The sequence below is a fragment of the Lissotriton vulgaris genome, chromosome 6, assembly GCF_964263255.1.
Source record: "Lissotriton vulgaris chromosome 6, aLisVul1.2, whole genome shotgun sequence".
NCBI lineage: Eukaryota > Metazoa > Chordata > Amphibia > Caudata > Salamandridae > Lissotriton > Lissotriton vulgaris.
The window spans coordinates 1,232,527,931-1,232,551,289 of NC_141694.1; the positions used below are offsets into that span (position 1 = coordinate 1,232,527,931).

Consider the following 23,359-nt stretch of genomic DNA (forward strand, 5'->3'; position numbering starts at 1 on the left):
TTTACAAGGAGCCAATCAGGCAGCATATGTTCTACGCCTGTGTAAAGGACCCGGTATGTGAATACAAACGGCGTATCCCACGTCCTACAGTGGGTGTGTGGGTGCAATACAGGTGCAAATCTACCCAACTCAAAACCACTCATAACCAGAACACTCGTTTGTGTTAGTGCACGTGCATCCTTCACATTCTTTCGTCAAAGCCTCTTACTACATCCTAATAAAGCCCCCCTCTGACCCCAAGTACTATGCCGGTGCAGACCTTCCTGCGCAGTCCTACCCCCCCCCCCCAGTACTCGCACAACAAGCCTATGTGCTATGTGCACACTCTTTTGGGGGGCACACTGTCGATGCACACACATTGTCCGCAGCTCTGCCCTCGCCCTTTCATCTCCCCAGCCCCTCCGGGTACCCCACCCCCCACATCACGCACGCATTCAGACAGCACATCACCCCTTCTTTCCCCTCTGCCTCCAGGTACTGCTTCCCATGAATGTAAACATTCAGGCCGTGTGACACCGCCTCCCTTACACCCCCTCGGGGCACACCTCGCTATCCATGCACGCACACAGACACTGTGTCACCCCTTGTCTCTTACACCCCATCTGCCTCCTCTCCCTCGCCCCTCCTCTCCCTCAGGACACACTTCCCCCCTATCCATGCACACATTCAGACGCTGTATTTCCCCTTCTCCCCTGTACGCCCCCCCTCCCCAGCATGCCCCCTCTCCCCAGCATGCCCCCTCTCCCCAGCATGCCTCCCCTCCCCAGCATGCCTCCCCTCCCCAGCATGCCTCCCGTCCCCAGCATGCCTCCCGTCCCCAGCATGCCTCCCGTCCCCAGCATGCCTCCCCTCCCCAGCATGCCTCCCCCAGGACTTCTTTCCTTACAGGAACACTTCCTGCCTCAATGTCCTCTCTGCAGGACACGTCTCCACCCTACATACAAACAGCACCATCTGGGTGGAGGGCGGGATGCACGTGCGCATGAAAGAAAAGTAAGGGGGGGTATTCTGCAGGAACCAATCCATGCAGTTGTGCAGGCAGTGCGAGCCGCCACAAAGTGATGCAACCAAGGCATTGTTTTCAGAAGGCAGTCCTTCGAGGCAGGAGAGATGCAGGAATCACTGCATGCAGTTGTGCAGGTAATGCAAGCCGCCATAAAGTGATGCAACCAGTGTTTCGTTTTAAATTGAGGCCCTGCGAGGAAGTAGAGGTGCAGGAACCAATCCATGCAGTTGTGCAGGCAGTGCAAACATCCACAAAGTGATGCATGCAACCAGTGTGCTGTTTTAAAAGGCGGGCCCTGTGTGGGAGGAGAGGTGCAGCTGTGGTAGAAAAGGCCTATGGACCTGAGACAGGAGTGCATCCCGTGACACGAGACAGCTGTGCACGTGGGCGCTGCACACAGCTGGGCTAGAATACTGTAAACAGACCTAGGCGTACAGCAATGAGAGGGAGCTAGTGACTTTCTGTTCCTGTAGAGGCTCTTTAGGTGTAAATACTGCAGAGTTGTGTTTGGTATAGGATTTAAGATGCAATATATTTTTTTTTTTGTTTAAATCTTGTACAGATATTGTATTGTTTGCTAAGAGCTGATTTTCGATAATAATGTTTTGAATAAACACAACCTGTGTGATGAATCCAAATTAGAGATATTCAGTATTGTCAGTGACTCAGCTGAGTTGGAGGGTGCGGGATCCAAATTGGGTGTCTCCCTGGCCCAAGCAATACAGAGTGTTACTGATTCTTACTCAACTAGCTGGCTAACAGACATGTTGAAATGCAATCATCTTATCCCCAAACATCAGCTGATCAATTTTGAAAATAGCCATATGTTGCTATCAAATACACATTTTCTTTTTGAAAAGAGCAAACAAAATGACAAAAGCTTATTAAGAAAAAATAAAATAAAACCTGTTTTGCCACAAATATCTTTTCATTTTTCGTCAATACACATTTGGCAATCAAACTTCAATTCGTCATTTTCATCACATACTCACATGCATCACTGCCACACATGAATGCCATGTATCACTATCTCATGCCATGGAGGTCTACAATATGCCAAGAATCATCATGCTTGGATCAACATTAGACCAAGGGTGGGAATCCTGATGCCATGTGTGCCAACAACAAGAAGCAAGTAATTGCCACGGTTATACCTTGGCCACCACTATACTAGGTTGAGCAACATCATTCAGTGGTGGAAACCAATATTTCAAAAATTGACATCAATATGTCAGAGGTGGCATTTGCCAGCGGTTGCCATCATGAAATTGATTCTCACATTATGCAAAGCATTTCCACCTGTATGCCATGGCCACCAATACCAAAGGTGGGAACCATCAATACGCTAAGAATTCCAATCAATATGCCCGGGACAACATTTTGCCAGGAGTGGGAACCATCTTTTATATTGAAGCCCACAATATGCAAATAATGAGTGCTAGGGAGTGAGAGTGACTAGGCAGTGCTAGGGAGTGCAGAGTGACTAGGGAGTGCTAGGGAGAGCTAGGGAGTGCAGAGTGACTAGGGAGTGCAGAGTGCTAGGGTGTGCTAGGGAGTGCAGAGTGACTGCAGAGTGCTAGGGAATACAGAGTGACTGCAGAGTGCTAGGGAGTGCTAGGGAGTGCAGAGTGACTGCAGAGTGCTAGGGAGTGCAGAGTGACTGCAGAGTGCTAGGGAGTGCAGAGTGACTGCAGAGTGCTAGGGAGTGCAGAGTGACTAGGGAGTGCAGAGTGACTAGGGAGTGCTAGGGAGTGCAGAGTGACTAGGGAGTGCTATGGAGTGCTAGGGACTGCTGAGTGACTGCAGAGGCTAATGGCAATGTAAATGACAATGCCATTTATTTATCTGTTTTCAAAACCAACACATAAATACAAATTTTGTCATTTACAATGCCAATAGCTCTAACTTTTCCAAAGGTGAAACCATTGCATTGTAAATGCTTGTTTATTATGGCTACAGGGACATCATCCGGCTCCATTGCCCCGGAGTCTCTCGCCCCCTTGATGTATTCCTCAAGATCGCTCATTAATGGTGCTTCTACCTTTTCTACCGAAAAAGTAGACCTGCTGAACCCCTCAACCCCAGCTTCTAAGGGATTCGGGGCGTACAGTAGGGATATATAAGTAGACCATTCAATTTCAGAGATCAACATGGTCTGGGATTTTACTCTACTGTCACAATATTTGGCAATCAATGCCCAGTACTTTCTACTATCCCCCGAGAGTGCCACTTCCCGAAGGTTAACCCATTTTTCGCCAGGAGTGGGCAGACTGGATCGTACATCTCCTCTGCTTGCAATCCTTGATTGGCTTCTTATCAAGAAGGTTATGTGTCATAATTTCAGTCCTCTACCCTATTGGTCAAAATCTCATCCTCAACTTTTAAGTTTGATGTCTCTGAATCATCCACTGATATCCTCTTCACTGAGACACCACTTTGTGGTAGCTTTGCGCTACACAAAACACTATTTCATAATGCTCAGCTACCATCCATGCTTCATGCTGGCCACCGCCCTTTGCCAGAAGATCCGTCCTGCCACAGTGAGTGCTGATCAGCAGTGGCTGGCACGGATCGGAGGTGGCGGGGATGGGATAGGGGTGAGACGGGGAAAGAAAAAGTAAATAACACTTACTCTTCACTGCGTCTCTCTTCCGCACCTCCCTCCGCCGGAACAGGAGGCACCCAGGCTTCCCTGAGCGCCGTGGTTTGGCGATCAGGTGTGACTTGCATGTGCATGTTCTCCTCCCAGGCTGTAATGCAGCCTCGGAGGTGAACATGCGAAGTGTGCATGAATGTTTGGCTGGCCCGGGATGGCCGGCCAAACATTCATGCACACTTTTCAGAGTGCCCACTACTCCTCCCCTGCTCTGATAGTAGAGCAGCCCTGCCCCACCAAGCTGCTGCACTGCCACAGCAGGAAAAAAATAAATTATAATAGCATTGAGTTATCATTTTTTTCCCTTTATTTACATTGATTAAAACCAGTGGGGTGTAGCTCCTCCGCCTTAATGGAGGAGCCACCACTGGTGCTGCTCCTGTAGTGTTGACATAATTTCACATGTTGGCAGAGTGTTCGGCGAATAAATTGCTATTGGATTTGGATCAGCTACTGCAGAGACCTCAAGCCTCACTTATTGCAAGCAAACTCACACATTTGGAGGTTGGGTTAAGGTAGCACTCGCAAAAGGCAGAAGTCACACCTGGCAAGAAGGCTGGGACCGCGTCACTAAATCCAACTCTTTTGAAATCTCTTCTGAGTGCAGAGCTGCTCCTGGAAGCTTCAAAGGCTGAAGACTATGTCAGTACAATAGAAACCCTTATACAGACCGCTTCTTTTAATGTATGCCTCTTTGGGCACATAAGAGAGCTGCTCCACTACTTTTGAAAGACAATAACCTACTTTAAAGAAGTTTTTGAGTTGTTTTTTTATTACTTTTGCAGTTAATTTGCGAGACCACAGTGTGTTAATTCAGGTCTTAAAAACGAAAACACAAAGCATTGTCCTTTCCAGTGAAGTAAGAGTGAAGGAAAGGAGTCATTGACCTAGTTGCTGAATTACTACTGAAAACTCTGGCTATAATCCAAGCTTCCTCACCTGACCAAACTGTGTGCTTCTAGAGAATGTTCAATGCAGTGCTAAAATGTAATGTACAAAACTGAAACACAAATGTTAAAGAAAATAAAAATGTTTAGGAAGTTTGGAGCACGTCATATTTTCACACTACATGTGCTCTCTGATATGCTCCACACATATTTTGACGGATAGGGCCAGTGCCTTGACTCGTAGAACCAGCCCCTTGTTTGTGTCTCTGTTTGCACGCTTGCACACCTCTGGAAGCTGTAGACATAAAAAATACCTCCAAAACTCATTCCGTCTCGTTCATATCTGTTAGATGTTAGTCAAAGGGGGTGGGGGGCGGGGCAATGAACTGGGCGTAGCTAGACGTGCTTTATTCTACAAATCACGGCCAATGTGGCTGCCCGCGGATCAAGAAGGGACCATCATAAGTGGGTGGCCGCCTTAGTGCCACATGAGGGCACACGGTACAGCCTAGTGCTGAGAGACCCCCTCAGGGTCCGCGCGCCCGCATCATTTCCGGGCACGGCTAGGCAGGGAGATAGGTATAAGTACCTCTTCCGCCCACCTGGCGTCTTCTTTTGGGTGCTACCCTTCACGCTGTTTCCCTCCCTACCGCTTACCCAGCATGCATTCAGGGGGTGGGTTGAGAAAGGCGTTTAGCTTGATATTTTGTGTTGCAGGCGGAGTTACAGGGAGATCCAGAGGCTGAAAGGTATACAGGGTTAACCTCTTCAAGAGCATAAGGGTGCAAATGCAAAATATCCCCAGGAAGTCCTCACGGTGGACCCTGGAGGAGCGACGGCGCCCCGCTAGTCATATGGGCAGTTGTAAACCTGAGCAACCAGAGGTGCCTGGAAGGCTCCGCCCCTCAGGGGCTTGAGTAGAGGGGTGGACTGGTGGGCCACCGGTGAGAGGGGGTAATCCCACCCCTAAAATTGGTAAGCAGCGATTGGCGAGGGCTATGCATTTTGGCTCATAGGGTGGGCAGTCAGCGGAGGAGCTGCCTGCCCTTGAATCGCCCGTAAGCTAACCATGTGGGTGGACGGCGTCCCACCACTTATTTTACCAGGAGCTCGATAACTAGAGCAAATGGAGCTACACATTCCCTCTTTGGCCTCTCTGGGGCGAGATCGGAGCTCATTCAGAATGCTGCTCACGCACTGGCTTCTCTGATGCAATCGCAACTAAGGGATGAGCGAGGGGAGGCAATGAGTCTGATGGTGCAAGCCACCTTTCGTGACGTCACTTCCTGTTGTGACGTCAGTGTCCCCCCACTTCTTTTTTTAGGATTTGTGCCCTGCCTGCTGGTGGGTCAGGCCTGGGCACGGGCTGGGAGGACCAGGCCTGGACACGTGGCTAGCCTGCTGATGGGCCAGGCCTGGTTACGGGCTGGCCAGCTAATGGGCCAAGCCTGGGCACAGGGCTAGCCTGCTGGTGGGTCAGGCCTAGGTATGGGGCTGGCTTGCTGGTGGGTCAGGCCTGGGTATGGGGCTGGCTTGCTGGTGGGTCAGGCCTGGGCATGGGGCTGGCTTGCTGGTGGGCCAGGCCTTCTAGCTCTGCCTCTGGGTTAGTCAAAGTTGTATCATTTTCAGGATGAGGCCAGAGAGCTTAGGTCGCGGGTGCCCTACGCAGGGATGATGGTGCATTATGCGATTCCCTGGTGACAGTGTGTCTCACTTCTTTAAATATGCTATTTATCTATTTACATTGCATCATGTATGCTGAGAGAAGGGCTTTTTATGCACATCCTTGGATGCCGTTCGGTGCCTGCCCAGGGGAGGGGTGGGTGTAAATAGGAACTCGGGAGACCTAAAATCAAGCCACTTCCTGTGGTCACACATACAATGGGTTCCAGTCTGTTATTGATTCTTTGGTTAATTATAAATATATTAGATTATAATTATAAATATTGGTGAAGGCAAAGACGTTCCATGATGTGCGCGCACTATCTACCTAGATCTGCACAGCAGGCTTTTTCTCTCCGTTCCTGTTGGTAATCACTTAATCACTTATTGCGGCTTTTTTTTCAAATGTGTTGCCAAGGAGATGTTGCAAGGTGGTTACAAAATACCAACGGATTTATCTCCCGCTCTCCAAAAAGGGGAGGGCTGAGTTTCTGCAGAGAGCATCTTTCGAATGCTGGCTTCTGGCCCAGCAGAGGGGAGAGGGGGGGGGGGGGGGGGGGGGCGCTTAGTCGTCGCCATGTGACTGGTAGAGATGGATGACGGATGCGCGTGAGAGGCTTTCTACTCGTGACCACAATGTGATTCTTCAGGTGATAGGGAACCCTACGGCATCAAAGGACGGCGAAAGTTCAGCGCTCGGCAAAGTGGATGACATATCGTCATCTCCCCTTTCACTTTTTCAAATGACAGCACACAGACATGCGCAGGCCAACTTGCTCTCGTATAAAGTATACATTCGCTTTACAGATTTACAGGCACTTTAGTGCACTCTGTTGACGTGCCCCCGTCACAATGACACTGCCGACATATTGCATTCATAGCAGTGTAGCGCTATGTGGGCAATATTACGTTAAACATAGATTTTAGGGCGTTATTCACTAATGACCAAGGGACACATGTAGGTAATATGTGTTTTGCGATTTTCAAATTGCGATTTTTAGGGAATCACAATTAGAGAATTGCAAAACGCAATGTAGGTACGATTAGCAAAATATTTTGCGTTACCACTTATTCCTTATTTGCGAATCGCTAATTGAGATTCGCAAATAAGGAATACCTTCCCATTCATTCCTATGGGCTACAAGGCCCATAGGAATGAATTGGAAGACATTCTCAATTTGCGATTCTCAATTAGAGAATCGCAAATTGAGAATGCAATTTCAAGGTTGCAAGGGTGTCAATAGGACACCCTTTTGCGCCCCTGAAATTAACATTTGTGCACATGTGGCCCACATACATGCGCTAAGGGCATGTATGTGCGCCACATGGTACTTTGAGAAATGCAAAAAAGCACATTTTTCAAAGAAATCGCAACTTATCACCAACCTTAAGTTGGTGGTAATTTGCGATTCCTTAAGCCAAAATCGCACAACTTGGGTGCTTCCAACATTGCATTTAAGGAATTGGAATTCCTTAAATGCATTCACAACATAAGGAATCGCACATTTTGTGATTCCTTATTTTGCGTGTGGGTTTTTGAGTGATACACAGCACACTGCCCAAATTGCGATCGCAAACGCAGAAATTCTGTGAATTTTTGCATTTGCGATCTCAATTGGGCTACCTACATATGGCCCCAAGTGAATTACTTCCATATGGCAACATCAAGCCTATAAGACCTTATATAAGTTGTAAAGTGTCAATTTGTAGTGCTTGTTAAAGATGCCATCCATAACTAAACCCGCCTTTGGAAAGGGAGACCTGCTAGTCTCCCTTTCTTCACCAATCTTGCTTTTGGGTGCATCGGGCTCCAACAGTTTGCATTTTATATAACGGACGTAACATTTTGCTAGTTTATACCATACAATTTACAGCTTTCAGGCAGAGGAACGTTAGAAGAGAGGATGCTGGGACTCGAACTCGTGACCTGCTCCTTAACAGCTACAATGAACGAACATTCGAATCATTGAGTTCTTATCCTTACTCCCTAATGTCCTCGTGACAGTCATTACTTTTGAAGTGACCTCCACTTCAACTAGGAGAGAAAAACAAGAAGTGGTGAGGTATCCCCACCCACATTACCTCCTTATCATACCAAGCCACACCCAGCTGACTGTAACGACTGTGACAAGGACATTAGGGACTCCGTAATATGAAATTTATCGGTATGTAACCGGGCATTATCTCTACGTCCCATGTCCGCGTCCTATGATTACTTTGGACTTTTACCAAGCAAAAGCTGGCCTTCACGACAAACCCAAAATATCAATGTAAAACTGAAAATATGTTACAGCAATATAGCCTTAGAGCCCAACCCAGCGGGCTCTCCGGGCCATTAAAGGCCTGTGCCGAAAGCTTGGGCCTTTAAAAAGGGAGCGGGCCTTTAATGGCCAGTATATCCCGCTACTGAGGGCTCTAAGGCTATTAGAACATTCCATCCCCTAGAGGACAGAATATTCTAATATGTAAAACAAAGGCATATTGGAACCCGAGGGGGTTGAAATCCCCTCTGACTTTGTGTGGCCTTTGTTAAACATTGGAATGTTGATGCTCTGGGCCACCACTGGCCAACAGAAGCCCAGAGCACTCAATTGTTTTCAATAGAGCACTAAAATTTCCAATGTTCTAATCATGCTTATCAATTTTTAATTAGTGCAATGAAAGAAGAAATCAAATTGTTCGGAAAATACATAATTCAACACCTTTTCCCCAAATGAATTATCCTACAAAACTCTTTCAATACAACTGTGTTTTACAGTTTAGCTGAGGCCCAATTAGCCACCCAACAAATTTCTGACAGGGGAACTTCCTATGCCTCAGGGCAAGAGGCTTCCAGAACTCTAGTTGATCTATCCTTGAATTCATTCAGGTGGAGAACCATTGGACAAAAAATATGGCAACACAACAGTAGATCAAACCCATCTACTTAAAGCAACATTAGAAACTTTGTGACCCTGATTGACACAACCAAAAGTTATAAAGAAATGTTCAAACTTTCTATACCCTTCAGACCTCTGAAGGTAGATTTCAACTGCCCTTTTCACATCTAATAAATGAAAAAGTTCCTCCTCCTTGGAAGATGGAGAAGGAAAGAACATAGGAAGCAATACATTTTGTTCCCTTTGCATCTTGGATGCCATCGCAGGAAGAAAGGCCTAATATGTGGAAACAAGACTCCATCCTCCAGAATCTTTAAAAAAGGAGGTTTGCGTAACATTGCCCAGCTTTCCAATTCTCCTTGCGGAGGTAATCCCCACTAGGGTAAGTACTTCAAATCAAAAGAAACAAGAGGTTCAAATGGCACCCCCTGCAGTTCATCTGGAACCAAAGGCATATCCCAGTGTGGTACCAAGGGTCTAGACACAGGTCTAGAAGTTGGAAGGTTTTTTAAGAGTCTGACCATCAAATCAAAATCTTTGCGGAATTGGTCCAAGGTATCCTGAAAAGGCACTTATCACATCCCACTGGTCTACCAGTGTTGTGAAGCTAGATGCTTTTGGAAACCATTCAGTAGGAACTGTACTGTAAAACAAAGGAAATGTCACACTGGATAGACGAAAGAGATTTTGTGGCACACCTAGCCTCAAAATTATTCCAATGCTTGGAGTAGGGCCATAGTGTAGAGGAGAGTCTAGATCCCTGAATGATCTCAGCTAAGTGCTGAGGCACCCATATCTTCTGATGCCCAAGCCTCTCAGTTTCCAGACCGACATAAACATTTTCTGAATCAGAAGGCACCCTACTGATCTGAGGGAATGCAGATAAAGGAACTATCCAAGCAGAAAGAACAGTCAGGCACTTTAGGAGAGGAAACCAAGAACAACACTTAGGCTAGAAAGGGGCTACCATCATCATTTCGACCTCCCCCTGGACCCTGAAGAGCAAGCAAGGAATGAAAGGAATAGGTGGGAATACATTTAACAGCGGAGGAGACCAAAGTGAAGGTGAAGAAAGAGCATCCCTCCCCCATGCTTCTGAATCCTGATACGAAGAGAAGAACCTCAGAATTTGAGTGCCTTCTCTGGAATCAAACAGGTCTTAAAAAGGTTCCCTGAATCTCTGACAGATCTGGGCAAACACCAAAGGAGAGAGGGACAGAGAGTGAGAGGAGAAGACCCTGCTTAGTCTGTCTGCCACTTTATTGTCTTCGTCCTTGATGTGATTTGCCTTCAGAGAAACTCGATGCTTCTCTGCCCTCATCACTATCCTCAAGGCAACTATATTGAGAGATGCAGACTTTGTTCACTGATTGTGTTCACATATGATACTGCTACAGTCTTGTCTGTCCTGATCAACACATACGGATTCATGATATCCCTCCAGAAATGTTGCAATACATGGAAAAATGTTGATTATTTTTCCAAATGGAGGTTCTAGTCTTTTGCAGACCATCTTCTTTGAGCTGTTGTGGGCCCCAACATTGTACCCAGCCTAAAGGGCTGACATCCATTGTTAAGACAATCTTCAGTGGAGCATTAAGCGTAAATCCCCTGTTCAAAGATCTCTCATTCAACAACCACTCAAGTTGACCCTTGATGGGATCTGTGACCAGAATATTTTCCTCCCATGCCATTGAAGACGGTCTCCAATGTTTTGCCAGACGAGCCAGGGGTGGTCTCATATGAAGCCTTTCTCAAAGGATTAGAAACATACAATAGTCCATGTGTCACTGAACCCTCTGCCACAGTCTTGCCAATGCCTGCATCTGATATGGGAGAGAAGAGAGCGTTTCCCTCATTCTCACTGTTCTCTCTTCTAGGAGAAAGGCCATGTCCTAGTGCAGTCCTGAAATGGGCTCCAATAAATGTTCTGTCCTGAGAAGGATCATATTTGCACTTCTCTAAGTCTATGAGTGGTCCATGTTTCTGAAAACATGTCTTTGTTAGATCCCAACCTTTCAATACTTCCTCCTTTGATGGGATATGAAGAAGCCAGTCGTCCAGATAAGGATATACATTCCACCCTTAGAAATGGAGAGGTGAAACCAATTGCGCCATTATTTTAATTTTTTAAATACCCTTGAGCAGGCTTAATGCCAAAGGGCAATACCTGGAACTGAAAGTGCTTTCCTGGAACAAAACATTATACGTATTTCTGATGAATCTTAGCAATAGCAATATGGAAATAAGCATCAGTCAGATCCATAGTTATTATGAAGGAATTGTCTGGTATTAAAGGAATATTCCACTGAACTGTCTTAAATAGATTCTCTTAATCCACTTGTGAACTACTCTAAAATCTATAGTCAATCTGAACGAACGCAAAGTGTTTGAGGACAAGGAAGGTCCTGAGTACACTCCCTTGCTCCTCTGTGTTTCAGGAACAGGCACCACCAGTCTCTTCTGTGCCAAACTGAGAATTGCTGCTTCCAGAGCCAATTTCCATGTTGCATCTGAAGGGTCTGGCATAGAAATGATCCCTGAATTCAAAGGAGTCTCTGGAAATTCAATGTGGTATCCCATCTTCCCCACCTGACGGACCCACACATCAGTAGAAGACTCCTCCCAAGCAGTGAGGAAAAATCTTAACCTCCTTCCCACCAGGAGGAAATATCTGTGCCCAGCATAGTAAGGGACGCTGATTTCTGTTGTAGACCCAGACTTTCCCTTCTGTTCCTCTTGATGTTTGTTTCCATTTTCCTTACTTTTATAGATATAGAACTGTTGCTGCTGCTGTTGCTGGTCATATCGTCTACAAGGTTGGCGAAAGGAGGATTTGGACTAAGAGGACCAAGATCCAGATGTTCCAGACTGAGAATGCTTCTTCTCATTGGAGATCCGATGTAACGTCTCAAGATCCGTACCAAACAGCTTAGTCCCTTTAAATGGCAATCTTATTGGTATTGCCTTCTGGACTGCATCAGTGTGCCATTCTTTCAAATAAAGATTTCTTCTTGTAGAGATGGTGGCACCTTCTGCCAGTGCTGAACCACTCACAACGTCAAAGGAGAATCAGACAAAAACGAAACTTGTTTTTCCAAGGCTTCAAGAAGTTCAGAACATCCCTCGCCACTTTCTATTTTTCTCTCCTGGTTGAGGTGAAGTTCACCTCAAAAGTAATGACTGGAATGAGGATATGGAATGTAGGGATAATGTTCCATACTCATTAATTTCCAGGCCTTTCTGCCAGACTGCTAACAATAAATCCAAATGGGGAAGTGTTTATTTGTGTGAAATTAAGTCAACACCTACCGAATATGGATTTAATTTTGGAGCTCCAATCACCGATCCTATACTCATCTCACCACGTGCCATGAGAAGAATTACATCTTCTCACACACTTTTTCACTATCTCAGACTCACTGCAATAGGATATACTCCCATCTACAAAACGCAGTGAGGACTGATTCATTGCTGGAGCAGCGCCTCTAAGGACAAGAGGCCTCTTCGCCAGACATAGCTTGTCAGTGTAAGCTCTGCTGCATTGAGCTTTTGTTCAGATATGAGATTGCTTTAACGCATCTGTCCTAATGGCAGATTTCTAGCTACTTCAAATTAGGGCAGGTCATAAATAGGATATAACTACAAAGAATAAGTAATGCTTAGTTTTTTCATACTGTATACCTTTGTTATGTTTGCTCATGCCAATATAATTTTGAATCTCTTCCTATTCTGCTACATATGTTCTGTTTTAAGTCACCACTTAACAAAACCCTATCATATATTAGTCCAGATTACTAGTGTATTTGCTAGTTTTGGGGTAAGGTGAGAGGAACCCACCAATAACCTACTCAGTGTTGACTGATAGTATGTTCGAATATTGGCCTTCCTTCTCGTATGGTATGAGGGGAAGGTCATGGAGTACCTGTCTATTTTGTCCGCACGACTGGTACATATCCCTTTCAAGACTGGGTGGGGGAGGCTAGAGAATTCCACCAAGTCTAACCAAAAGCTTTGGTGCGCATCCCACCAACAATTTTCAAGATGGGAAACTATCTGTAAAAGTTTGTTGAATGCCCACAAATGTGTTTGTCAACGTTTGCAGCTCAAGCCTCCCATGGGACATTTACAAAACCTTTAGTTGAGAACAAATTTGCTCTTATGGAAAGTTTACCAAATACATGTGGACATTTCAATGTGGTAACATTACATTTATGGCTTCAAGTCCACACTATTTCAGAGTCTATGAATCAGGAATGTGAGTAGAAACTTATAAATGAAGGTATTTACAAGCCTAAGTGAAATGTATGTGCAAAGACACCTTTGTGAAATGGATCCACATTTCCCACCACCACAAACTATTGCCATTGAGGAGATGCCTTAGATTCTCAAAGATAATAACATGCAAATGCTTGAGTGATGTCATGAAAGAAATAACAGGTATACCTCAGAAAAAGTCGGAAAATAAAGTTTTGCCTGTCATGAATAATGAAGCATGAAACAACAAGGGTTTGGCTAGAGCGCAGTAAGGCTGCGCCGAATATGATTCTCAACAAAACAAGATGCCAGTACTGCTCACTGAGTTAATAAATTTCGATGCACAATGATTCAAACAATTGTAGCATTACCACACGACTAATTGTGACTGGATTCATCTTTTTATTTTCCGAAGATTTTCAATTATTCCAAAACAGCTTTATTTCAAAAATACTAAAGGAATTTCGTAAAGGAGAGGAAATATTTAAAATCTGTAGTTCATTTGGGTGTATAGATGTGGGTGTTTTTAAGACACCTAAAGAAGAGAATTAGATTTAGAAGTGTTGGGGCTACAATCACACATCTCATTCATCATCTATCATTGAGTCAAAGCAACCATCATGAATAATGAAGGGCACTACCAATGTCAGTGTAGCGCTGCGGCTAGGGCGACTGACTCTGGAATCTGGGGATCACGGTTCGATCCCCGGCACTGGCGGCAAATTAGCCCAGCACCATGTGACTCTGGGCAATAGCTTGCTTAATCTTCCCGACGGCCCCCAGCGCCTAGAGACCCTTACGGGTGATTGTGCACTTTACAAATGAGGATTATTATTATTATTGTCTGATTTGTTTGTTGAAGAGTTCCTGGTAAAATATGAGTGACCTGAATTTTTCTATAGTATCACTGTTTGTTACACACAGAGGCGTGGAAACCGTGGCACAGCTGTACAATTTTCCACATACTGGTAAAGTTGCTAGCTGCACCATAATTTTGTGCAAGTGGTTAAACTGTAAAAGTAATGGGAAAATGCATGGTAATAGTTATGTTCTGTTGGCCAAGCAGCTTGCTCAGAGACAGGGCAATAATTGGCAGTGAATGCCAACCCTGAATTATCTAACATGATAATGATCTACTAGCCATTCAGACATTAACTCTCACGGTTCCTGATAATACTTCTGTTATGTTCATCTCAAGGTACACGTGACACACAACTCTGCCCGCAAGTGACACTGTTTAGCAAGTAAATAAAGCAAAAATAGAAACTTTTTTAATCTACAGCAGGATTTTCCAAAGTCGGTCCTGGTGGGCTGGATCCATGCCAGATTTTAAGATAACTACATTTATCTAAATGGGGCTATGCTAAAATTCTGGAATGGACCAACTTTGGAGAACCTTAATTAAAGCATTAGATAGAGTTTTAAAAATCCACACTACTTTCACATACATGTTCTGTATTGATAAGGTAATTGCCCTATACCCCTTGTAGGAGTCCTAGGGTCACTCAGGTTCTATGGTGGGCAATTACCTCAAGATAAAGTCTTCTAGGATATTCATTGAGGCTGTATTAATTGGCAGGTATTTACCACTGACCGAAAGGAAGCAATGCAGACACATCCGGACCAGATCAAGATGATCGACTCTCTAGGGTTGATGTGTAGCTCCCGGGCTTCTTCCTCTTCCTCATCGTCTTCACTGCAGGCCACTGCCCACAGCTCGCCGAGGTCCACTCGATGCTTTAATCTGAAGCTGGTGCCAGATCTAAAAATCAATTTAGAAGAAGCCAACTTATTCCATTTTATTGGTCACACTAGATATTTTTCTACAATTAACAACTTAACAGTAGAGTACTCTTTATCGCCATTATTGTCTTTATGCTTTTTTCCCTAGGGAATTAACTGGCGGCACTATTTTTACTTGGCTTCTCCGACTTACTACTTTGGTCAACATGTGTATAAGTTGCTCACCTAATGCACTTTGGACTGGGAGCCTGAGATGGGAAAGACAAGTGCAGGTATATTCGCATTAAGTGCACTTTGGAAGTTTGCAAGGGCTTCTAATTAGATTGTGTGTGAAAATCTGTAATTGTTTCATCATTTTTGGTCAGAATTAAGGAGACTTACGTAAATGGAACAGCAACAGGAGTATGGTTCAAGCAGAAAATGACTCGCCATTCTACTATATCCAAAGAATGATGCAAAACTTTGTAATGCAAAAGTTCACACATTTCTTGAATTTCACATAATGCAAAATTAATGAATTGTGCATAGTTCACGAAAGCAACAAACATTTCACAAAGGACTACTTTTACCCTCCTAGCAGCCAGAATATACTTTTGATTTTGATAACCCTTGACGAAACAGAACAAGATGGACTACAACAGTTCAAGCCCACAGATATTACATGATAATTACAAATAGTAACTGGAAAAAAGTATAGCACTTTACAGACTTCGAACACTGTTACCCAAAAGGCACTGCAGTACTAGTGTTTATACCAGGACTGGCTTTAGTGCTAGCGACGCTCGGTGCGGCAATCTTTGTAGGCACCCCAAATGACGTTGTCCATAGATTCCCTCACTACCACCCTACAGCGATACTCCTCACCTCTCCATAGCCCATCTCTCACAAGTATTTCATTTGTTTTATAGCACTACGCATACCAGTTTTTGGTGATAGAGCACTTTGCATCACACACACATTATACAGAGACAATGAATAACACGTGTTTAAATCTGCGTATAGGAAATGCTGCCTAAGGCAATAAGGACTGCAAGGTGTAGGAGTCGAAAGTCATCCATACTGGTAGGCAGTATGTTTTAAGAGTGCTTGGTCTGGAGAAACAGAAACTCAGGATAAACAAGCAGTGGCAAAGCCAATAGGTGTTGTCTCTGCAAGAGCTATTGGCTTTGCAAGAGTATTTTAGCCATGTTGTGCACAACTATGACTTCTGTACAGCTTGACTAAAAGTTAGTGGCCTAGAGGATGGAGTGAAGTGGTGTAGAGTGAAGAAGAGTGGTATGGAGTGGCGTAGATTGTCGTGGAGTTGTGAAGAGTTGTGGAGTCGAGTGTCGTGGAGTATTAGTGGAGTGGCACAGACTGTCGAGGAGTGTCTAGTGGAGTGTCATGGATCAGGGTGGAGTGTTGTGGAGTGGTGCCGATGCTGAATAGAGTAATGTAGAGTGGAGTGATGTAGAGTTGTGCAGAGTGGACAGGTGTAGAATGGAGGGGAGTAGAGTGTCGGGCGTAGAGTGAAGGGGCATAGAGTGGAGTAGAATGTGTCGCAGAGTGTTGGGCATAGAGTGTCAGGGCGTAGAGTTGCGTAGCATAGAGTGGAGTGAAGTACCTTAGAGTGGAGTAAAGTATTGTAGAGTGTTGTAGATTGGAGTGGCATAGAGTGGGATAGAGTGAGTGGCACAGATTGGAGAAGAGAGTTGTACAGTGGATTCGGGTTGAGTGGCATAAAAAGGATTGGCACTCAGCGGGTTAAAATGGCATGGCGTATAGTGTTATGGAGGGTCGTAGAGTGGCGTGGAGTGGCATGCAGTGGAGTGACATAGAGTGAAGTAGAGAGTCCTAGAGTGGAGTGGATCAGGCTGTTACTGAGTGGAGTGGAGGGGCACAGAGTGTAGGGGTATAGAGTGAAGTGTCATAGAGTATGATAGAGTAGAGTGTTGTGGAGTGGCATAGAGTGGTGTAGAGTGACATTAGAGTGGAGTAGAATGTCAGAGTGGAGTGACGTAGAATGGAGGGGTGTAGACTGGCATAGCATAGAGTGGAGTAAAGTGTCATAGATTCGAGTAAAGTGTTATATAGTGGTGTAGAGTGCAGTAAAATTTTGTAGAGTGGAGTGGCGTAGAGTGGAATTTCATTGAGTGGAGTCGAGTAGAGCAGCTTAGAGTGAAGTAGCGTAGAGTGTTGTAGAGTGGAATGGAGTATCGTGGAGTACAGTGTTGTAGATTACAGTGGAGTGAAGTGGAGGGGAGTGTCGTAGACCGGAGATTCATAAAGTAGAGTGGAGTGTCATAGAGTGCTGTGTGTCATAGAGTGGAGTGGCATGAGGGAGAGTGGCCTAGAGTGAAGTGGCGTAGAGTGGCGCGGAATGGTATAGAGTGGAGTGTCGTAGATTGGACTGGAGTAAAGTGTCATTGATGGGAGTATTGGAGAGTGGAATAGCGTGATGTGGAGTGGTGTAGGGCAAAGTGGAGTGGCCTAGAGTGGAGAGTCAATGTTAGGAATCTGTATGGTGCAAAGGGGCATTCAAATATTCAAAAGACAAATAGTTTTATGTGAGAAGGGAAATCTCTGACTTTGATCCTGCTTCAGCTGCAAGCATCATGCTTCACGCTTTGATTTCTGTTATGTTATAGAGTGTTATGTCATAGAGTGTAGTTTCGTAGAGGGATAGAGTGTAGTGTTGTAGAGTGAATGGGAGTAGAGTGAAAGGGCGTAGCGAGGAGGGGTATAGAGAGGAGTGGAGTGGCATAGAGTGGAGTGGGATGGAGTGGTGTACAGTGTTGTAGAGTGTGGTCGGTTGGAGAGACATTGGGTGGTGTACCATAGAGTGGAATAACGTGTGGTAAAGTGGAGTGGAGTGGAGTGCTGTAGAATGTAGTAGATTAGAGTGGCATAGTGCAGAGTGGAGTAGCGTGTCATAGAGTGGAGTAGCATAGCGTGGAGTGCTATAGAGTGTAGTAAAGGGGCACAGAGTGTCAAAGAGTGGCGTATCGTAGAGTGGTGTAGAGTGAAGGGTCGTAGAGTGGAGTGGAGTGTCACAGAGAGGAGTGGCATAGAGTGGCGTAGAGTGGCATAAAGTGGATTGGCACAGAGTGGGGTGAAGAAGAGTCAAGTAGAGTGTTGTAGAATGGAGTGGAGCAGATTTGTCATAGAGTGGAATATCGTAGAGTGGAGTGGCGTAGGGTGAAGTGGCATGGCAAAACTAGTGTGGTGTAGAGTGGAGAGGAGTAGAGTGGCATAGAGTGAAGTAGAGTGGCGTGGAGTTGAGTGGAGTACAGTGTGGTAGAGTGTAGTGTAGTGTTGTAGAGTAGTATAGAGTGGAATGGCATAGCACAGAGGGAAGAAGAGTGCCGTGGAGTAAAGTGCTGTAGAGTGGACTGGAGTAGAGTGGAGTTGCATAGAGTGGAGTATGCATGGTGTGGTAGCTCATTGCCATTACAGACAACACATTTTCAATTGACATGACCTTAACATTTGCACATACCTACAGTTTTACTGATAAAACTATACAGCACACAAACTTTAATGTACGAAAATGGCATCACCAAGTGAATTAATTTGTTTTGACAGTTTTAAAATATTTTTACCACCACATATCAGAATTTAAAAAAATTGCTTCATTTGTGCCTTCTAATTCTGATATATTCTGAAATATTTGTACAGTTCATTCACAGACATTTCAATTTTGTTGTGTGCTAGAAAAAATAAAATTTAATTTAATTGTGGGTTTATATAGCGCTAGGAATCGACTCACGGAGGAGTATCTCCGCGCTACGACCGCTGGGGAACCCGTCCTGGCTCACCCTGAGAGATGGTCCCTAATGGGTATCTCTAAGGTGCGACCAAGCATCCCCGGCGGTCTGGGGGGGCCGTTGTGAAGAGGAGGCAAGCTAATGCCCAGAGTTGCCGAGTGTGGTCCCTGACTGGAGTAGGCACCGAGGCGAGAATTATCGAGCCCGCTGACCATGGTCCAAGACCCTGCCGCGTCGGGAATCGAACCCTGGTCCCGGGCCGTCCTCTGCTTACGGGTCTGCCGCCTCTAACCAGTGAGCCACACCACTCCACTCTTACAGTCTTTCCTCTCACATGAGTACCCAGCAGGATTGTAACTTAAATCCTCTCACTTTGAAGTCAGAGAAAGAAAAGTAAACACAAAGATCACCCAGAAGTCAGAGCTTGACATTTGACCTCTGCCTTTGAATTCACATTAAATGTGACAAGATAAGAACGACATTTAAAGGCCTGTTTAGAGAAAACGAGCACTTGCTGAAGAATGTAGGAGTGATGGTGAACAGGCATGCTCCATGGGAGGGCAAAGACATACTGGATAGCCTAAAACAAATAAAGCCAGTAAAAAGAAAGCAACCAAATGTGATTTAACCCCTCCCCTGCTGATGACGGAACCGCTCCGTCATCAGCCGCGGTGGCGCTGTGCTGATGATGGAGCGGTTCCGTCATGGCCCGCCCGACGCGCCTGCGCGGCGCGGATTCCGAGCCTGCGCTGGGCGTTCTATTGAGCGGGCGTGGCCATGACGGAACCGCTCCGTCATAAGCACAGCGCAACCGACGCTGGTGACGGAGCGGTTCCGTCACCAGCATGCGCCCGCCGCATTTCCGCCCCGCCCCCTTAGCACTGCGGCGGAATAGCCGCCGCAGTGAAGGGGTTAAAAAACACAAAGCCAACAGTAATCAATTAATGGAATGCATTCCCAGGTAAGATTTTAGAATGCCCCAAGATGTCTTTGCAACCCAGATAGCTGCGCTGAATGGTAGGCTTCGACCAAAAAACATAACCAATGCTTGGTGTTGTCTTTACTAACATAAAGGATCTCATGACAAAAGCAATAACCCACTGAGCTAGCTACATACAATACAATTCTGTAATACTCATGATACATGTGCTTTACAGCAGACACATTAACCATCTACGCTACTTCAATATCAGTCAAAACTGCCACTATACAAAACTCCGCTCTCTCTCCAGCAGGAACATTAATCACCAGAGTTATTGTGATTTTTTTATTGTCACCTGAAAATTGCTGGATGCATAAGCAACTCTGCAGCATGTGTGCTTTTAATCGCATGCAATATTTTATTTCAAAACACAGCCCCAACCCCCCCCATACACCCCCCCCCCCCCATACTCCCCCCCCCCCCCCCCCCCCCCCCCCCAAGCGGTCGCACTGGTTGCACTGCCCTAAATCCGACCCTGGCTTATCCCAACAGATGGTTATTAAAAAACTCAGCCTTCCCAGGTACAGCGGATGCTCTTTAGCTCTATCTGGCGGCCTTGTTTACCAGCAGACCGGATTGGCCGATGCCCAAATCAGGATAACGCCTGGTCCATCAGCTGCATTAAAGACACCTGCGCCAGGTGCCTTTTGGTGTAGGAACCTTGCTGTGCATGTTATCGCATTACTTGTTATTAGCATTTCTAATGATGTTTCTAAAGTTGCTTTTGGGCAGGACACTTTCTGTGCTGCAGCTCTGACGTCTCTTGCCTCCAACTACTGGCCACTTACAGGAGCGTGGATACAAAGTATACCCACAGCATGTAGGCCTGCAGAAGTGGGAACCTTCTCTAGGCATACTTGCCTGTTCCTGATCACTGGAAGGCACCAGAACTCTAAACTGACCTTGATTTTAGGGCTCTGTATACTTTGAGTCTGAGGGCAAAGTTGTTTGAAGTGCGAAGATTTCTAACATCCTTAAGTTGACAAGTTTGTGAGAAGCTTTTGGCAAGATGTTTTTCCCACATAAAAAAACTCTTTTTTGAGGAAGAAAGAAAAAAGGTTTAATCTCTTGGAAAACCTACTTTTTGAAGTACTTTTCTCCTGATTTTCTTTTTTAATGTATCATCTTTTTGAGGTTCTTAATGTTGGTGAAATGAAGTTGCGCAAATTAGCACACCTCTGATTTTATCATTCGGTTACATGGAGACCAGAGCGTCACATTAGTTCATGACGAATCCGTGAACCATTATGGGCTTGTGGTGAGCAGTTCAATCCATTCATTGCTCTGATTCACACAAATACGTCACCCGTACAGTTTTACACATAAATATGTCACAAGCAGTTTTTAAGATTTTTTAAAATAAAAAATTCAGGGCCAGATGTATGACTAACTCGTCGCAAAGTACTGGTTGCAAATCACAACCAGTATTTTTGCAACCACTATTTAATTTTACAAATCGGCCTATGTATCAATGGCATAGTTTAAAAAATTCCGAATTGTAGTGGTTCAATCACAATCCGACTGGGGGGGGGGGGTGTTTAGAAATAACTTATGGTTTCAAAAAAACACCTGCAGCAGAGTTCCTTAAATGTCCAGCAGCCTTCAGGCAACAGTAAAATGTCAAGACAAGTGGTGATTAATGTTCCTGCTGAAGAGAGCTCAGAGATTTGTCTCGTGGCAGTTTTGACTCATCATAACTGACTCATCATAAGGTAGTGCAGAGAGTTAATAAGCCAGCTGCTAAGAATGTAAATGTAAATGTAAATGTATGTAAATATAAATGTATGTAAATGTATAGGCATTTATATAGCGCACTACTTACCCGGAGGGTCCCAAGGCGCTTCGACCGCTGCGAAACCCTTCCTGGCTTCCCTGAGAGATGGTCCCTTAATGGGTATCTCCAGGGTGAGACCAGGCATCCCCGGCGGTCTGGTGGGGCCGTTAGTGAAGATGAGGCAAGCTAATGCCCAGAGTTTCCGAGTGTGAACGCTGATCAGAGTGGGCACCGAGGCGAGAGAATTATCGAGTCCGCTGACCCTGGTCCAGAAACCTGCCGCGCCAGGAATCGAACCCTGGTCCCGGGCCGTCCTCTGCTCTCAGGTCTGCCGCCTCTAACCAGTGAGCCACACTACTTCAGTCAAAGAACTGTATCTTATATCAATAGCTGGCTTGCTGAGAGGTTGTATTTGAGACTGTCCTATAAAAATGATTGCTGTCCTGCAGAGATGTGCTGGTACTTTCCATCAAATGTATCGCTGCCTGCTGAGAAGTGATGGTAGTCTCCATAAAATGCACAAAAGTCATGAAGAGAATTGGCGGTCCCGGCTGTTCCAGTAAAGAATTGGTAGGTATGCTGAGAAGTGGTGCCACTCCTTGTTAAAAGCATAGCAGGCCCACTGTAAATGTCATACCTGCCAACTTATACGGTGCCACCGTGTGACACAAAATATCGGCTTCCATCACACGGTCTCCTGTCGAGGAGCCGATATCACAAATAGGCAGGAGTTGACAACCACTGTAAATAGTTGTTTTCCAGTTCGTTTTATGAGGCTTTGAACCGCCAACGTCCATCAAGGGGTGGGAAAACGCCCCAGAACATCGGCACCAGCCTCAGCAAAGTTTTTTTTAGGCAGAGGAGGGGGCTTGGCGCGGGGTGGGGTACAAAAGTGCCTTGTAGGTACTTCTTAGCATGAGTCCCCACCCACTGCAAGACCCGCCCCCTCCTCACACGGTGATATTATTCTTCAAATTGGCAGGTATGAAATGTTTTATCTGTGACATCACAGAAGCCTACTTGCCAACTTGAGGAACAATCTCCCTGGAGGAGGTGGGGCCTTGAAGGAATGGGTCCTCACACCGAGAAGTACATACGAGGCACTTTTGAACCCCACCCGAACCAAGCCCCCTTTCCCTCCAAAAATAGCTTGCTGAGGCTGGAGCTGATGTCCAGGCGCGTTATCACACACCTGTTTACAGTGGTTTTCAGCTCGTTTTCCCTGCGTCATGTGATACCGGCTTCTCACCCAGTGACCGAATGATATGAGCCGAGATCGTTTGTCACACGGTGGCACCGTGTGAGTTGGCAGGTGTGCAGAAGGACTGTAATGTGGCATAAGTAATTACAGCCTCAAGAGGAGCCTGAGCCGGAAGCTCAAGGAGGAGGTAGTGCTCTTCTCTTGTGAATAGAGGGTGAGCTGTAGCGGGTGCCTGTTTGTGTAGTGTTTGACAGATCAGATGAGCACAGGAATCACCCCGTGGAGGAGGTTGCTCAGGAGCACAAGCTGCATCAGTCAGTAACACTAGGTTAGCTAGGCTAGTGGAAGGTACTGCCCAGGAACACAAACTGCATACGTGAATGATGAGCTGTGGGCTGCCAGGAGCACAAAGTGAGTCAGTGGTACTGGGTGAGCCAGGCTAGGTGAGTGGCCTCCCAGAAACACAAGCAGTGATTGTGAGTGATAAGGGCGAGCCAAGCTGGTGGGAGACTTCCCAGGACAGGAGCTCAAAATGCATCAGCCAGTTACTCTAAGTGATCCAGACT

The 23,359-nt window shown here is 45.7% G+C and overlaps 1 protein-coding gene across 2 annotated transcripts in view; it reads right to left on the reverse strand.

The window, feature by feature from the left end:
• Positions 1–23,359, reverse strand: part of TAGAP (T cell activation RhoGTPase activating protein) — a 462,232-nt gene that overhangs the window by 93,394 nt on the left and 345,479 nt on the right. For both annotated transcript variants that reach the window (XM_086927328.1, XM_086927329.1), the window contains exon 4: positions 14,942–15,109. In XM_086927328.1, coding sequence (XP_086783454.1) covers positions 14,942–15,109 — 168 coding nt within the window. The remainder of the gene's footprint in view (positions 1–14,941; positions 15,110–23,359) is intronic.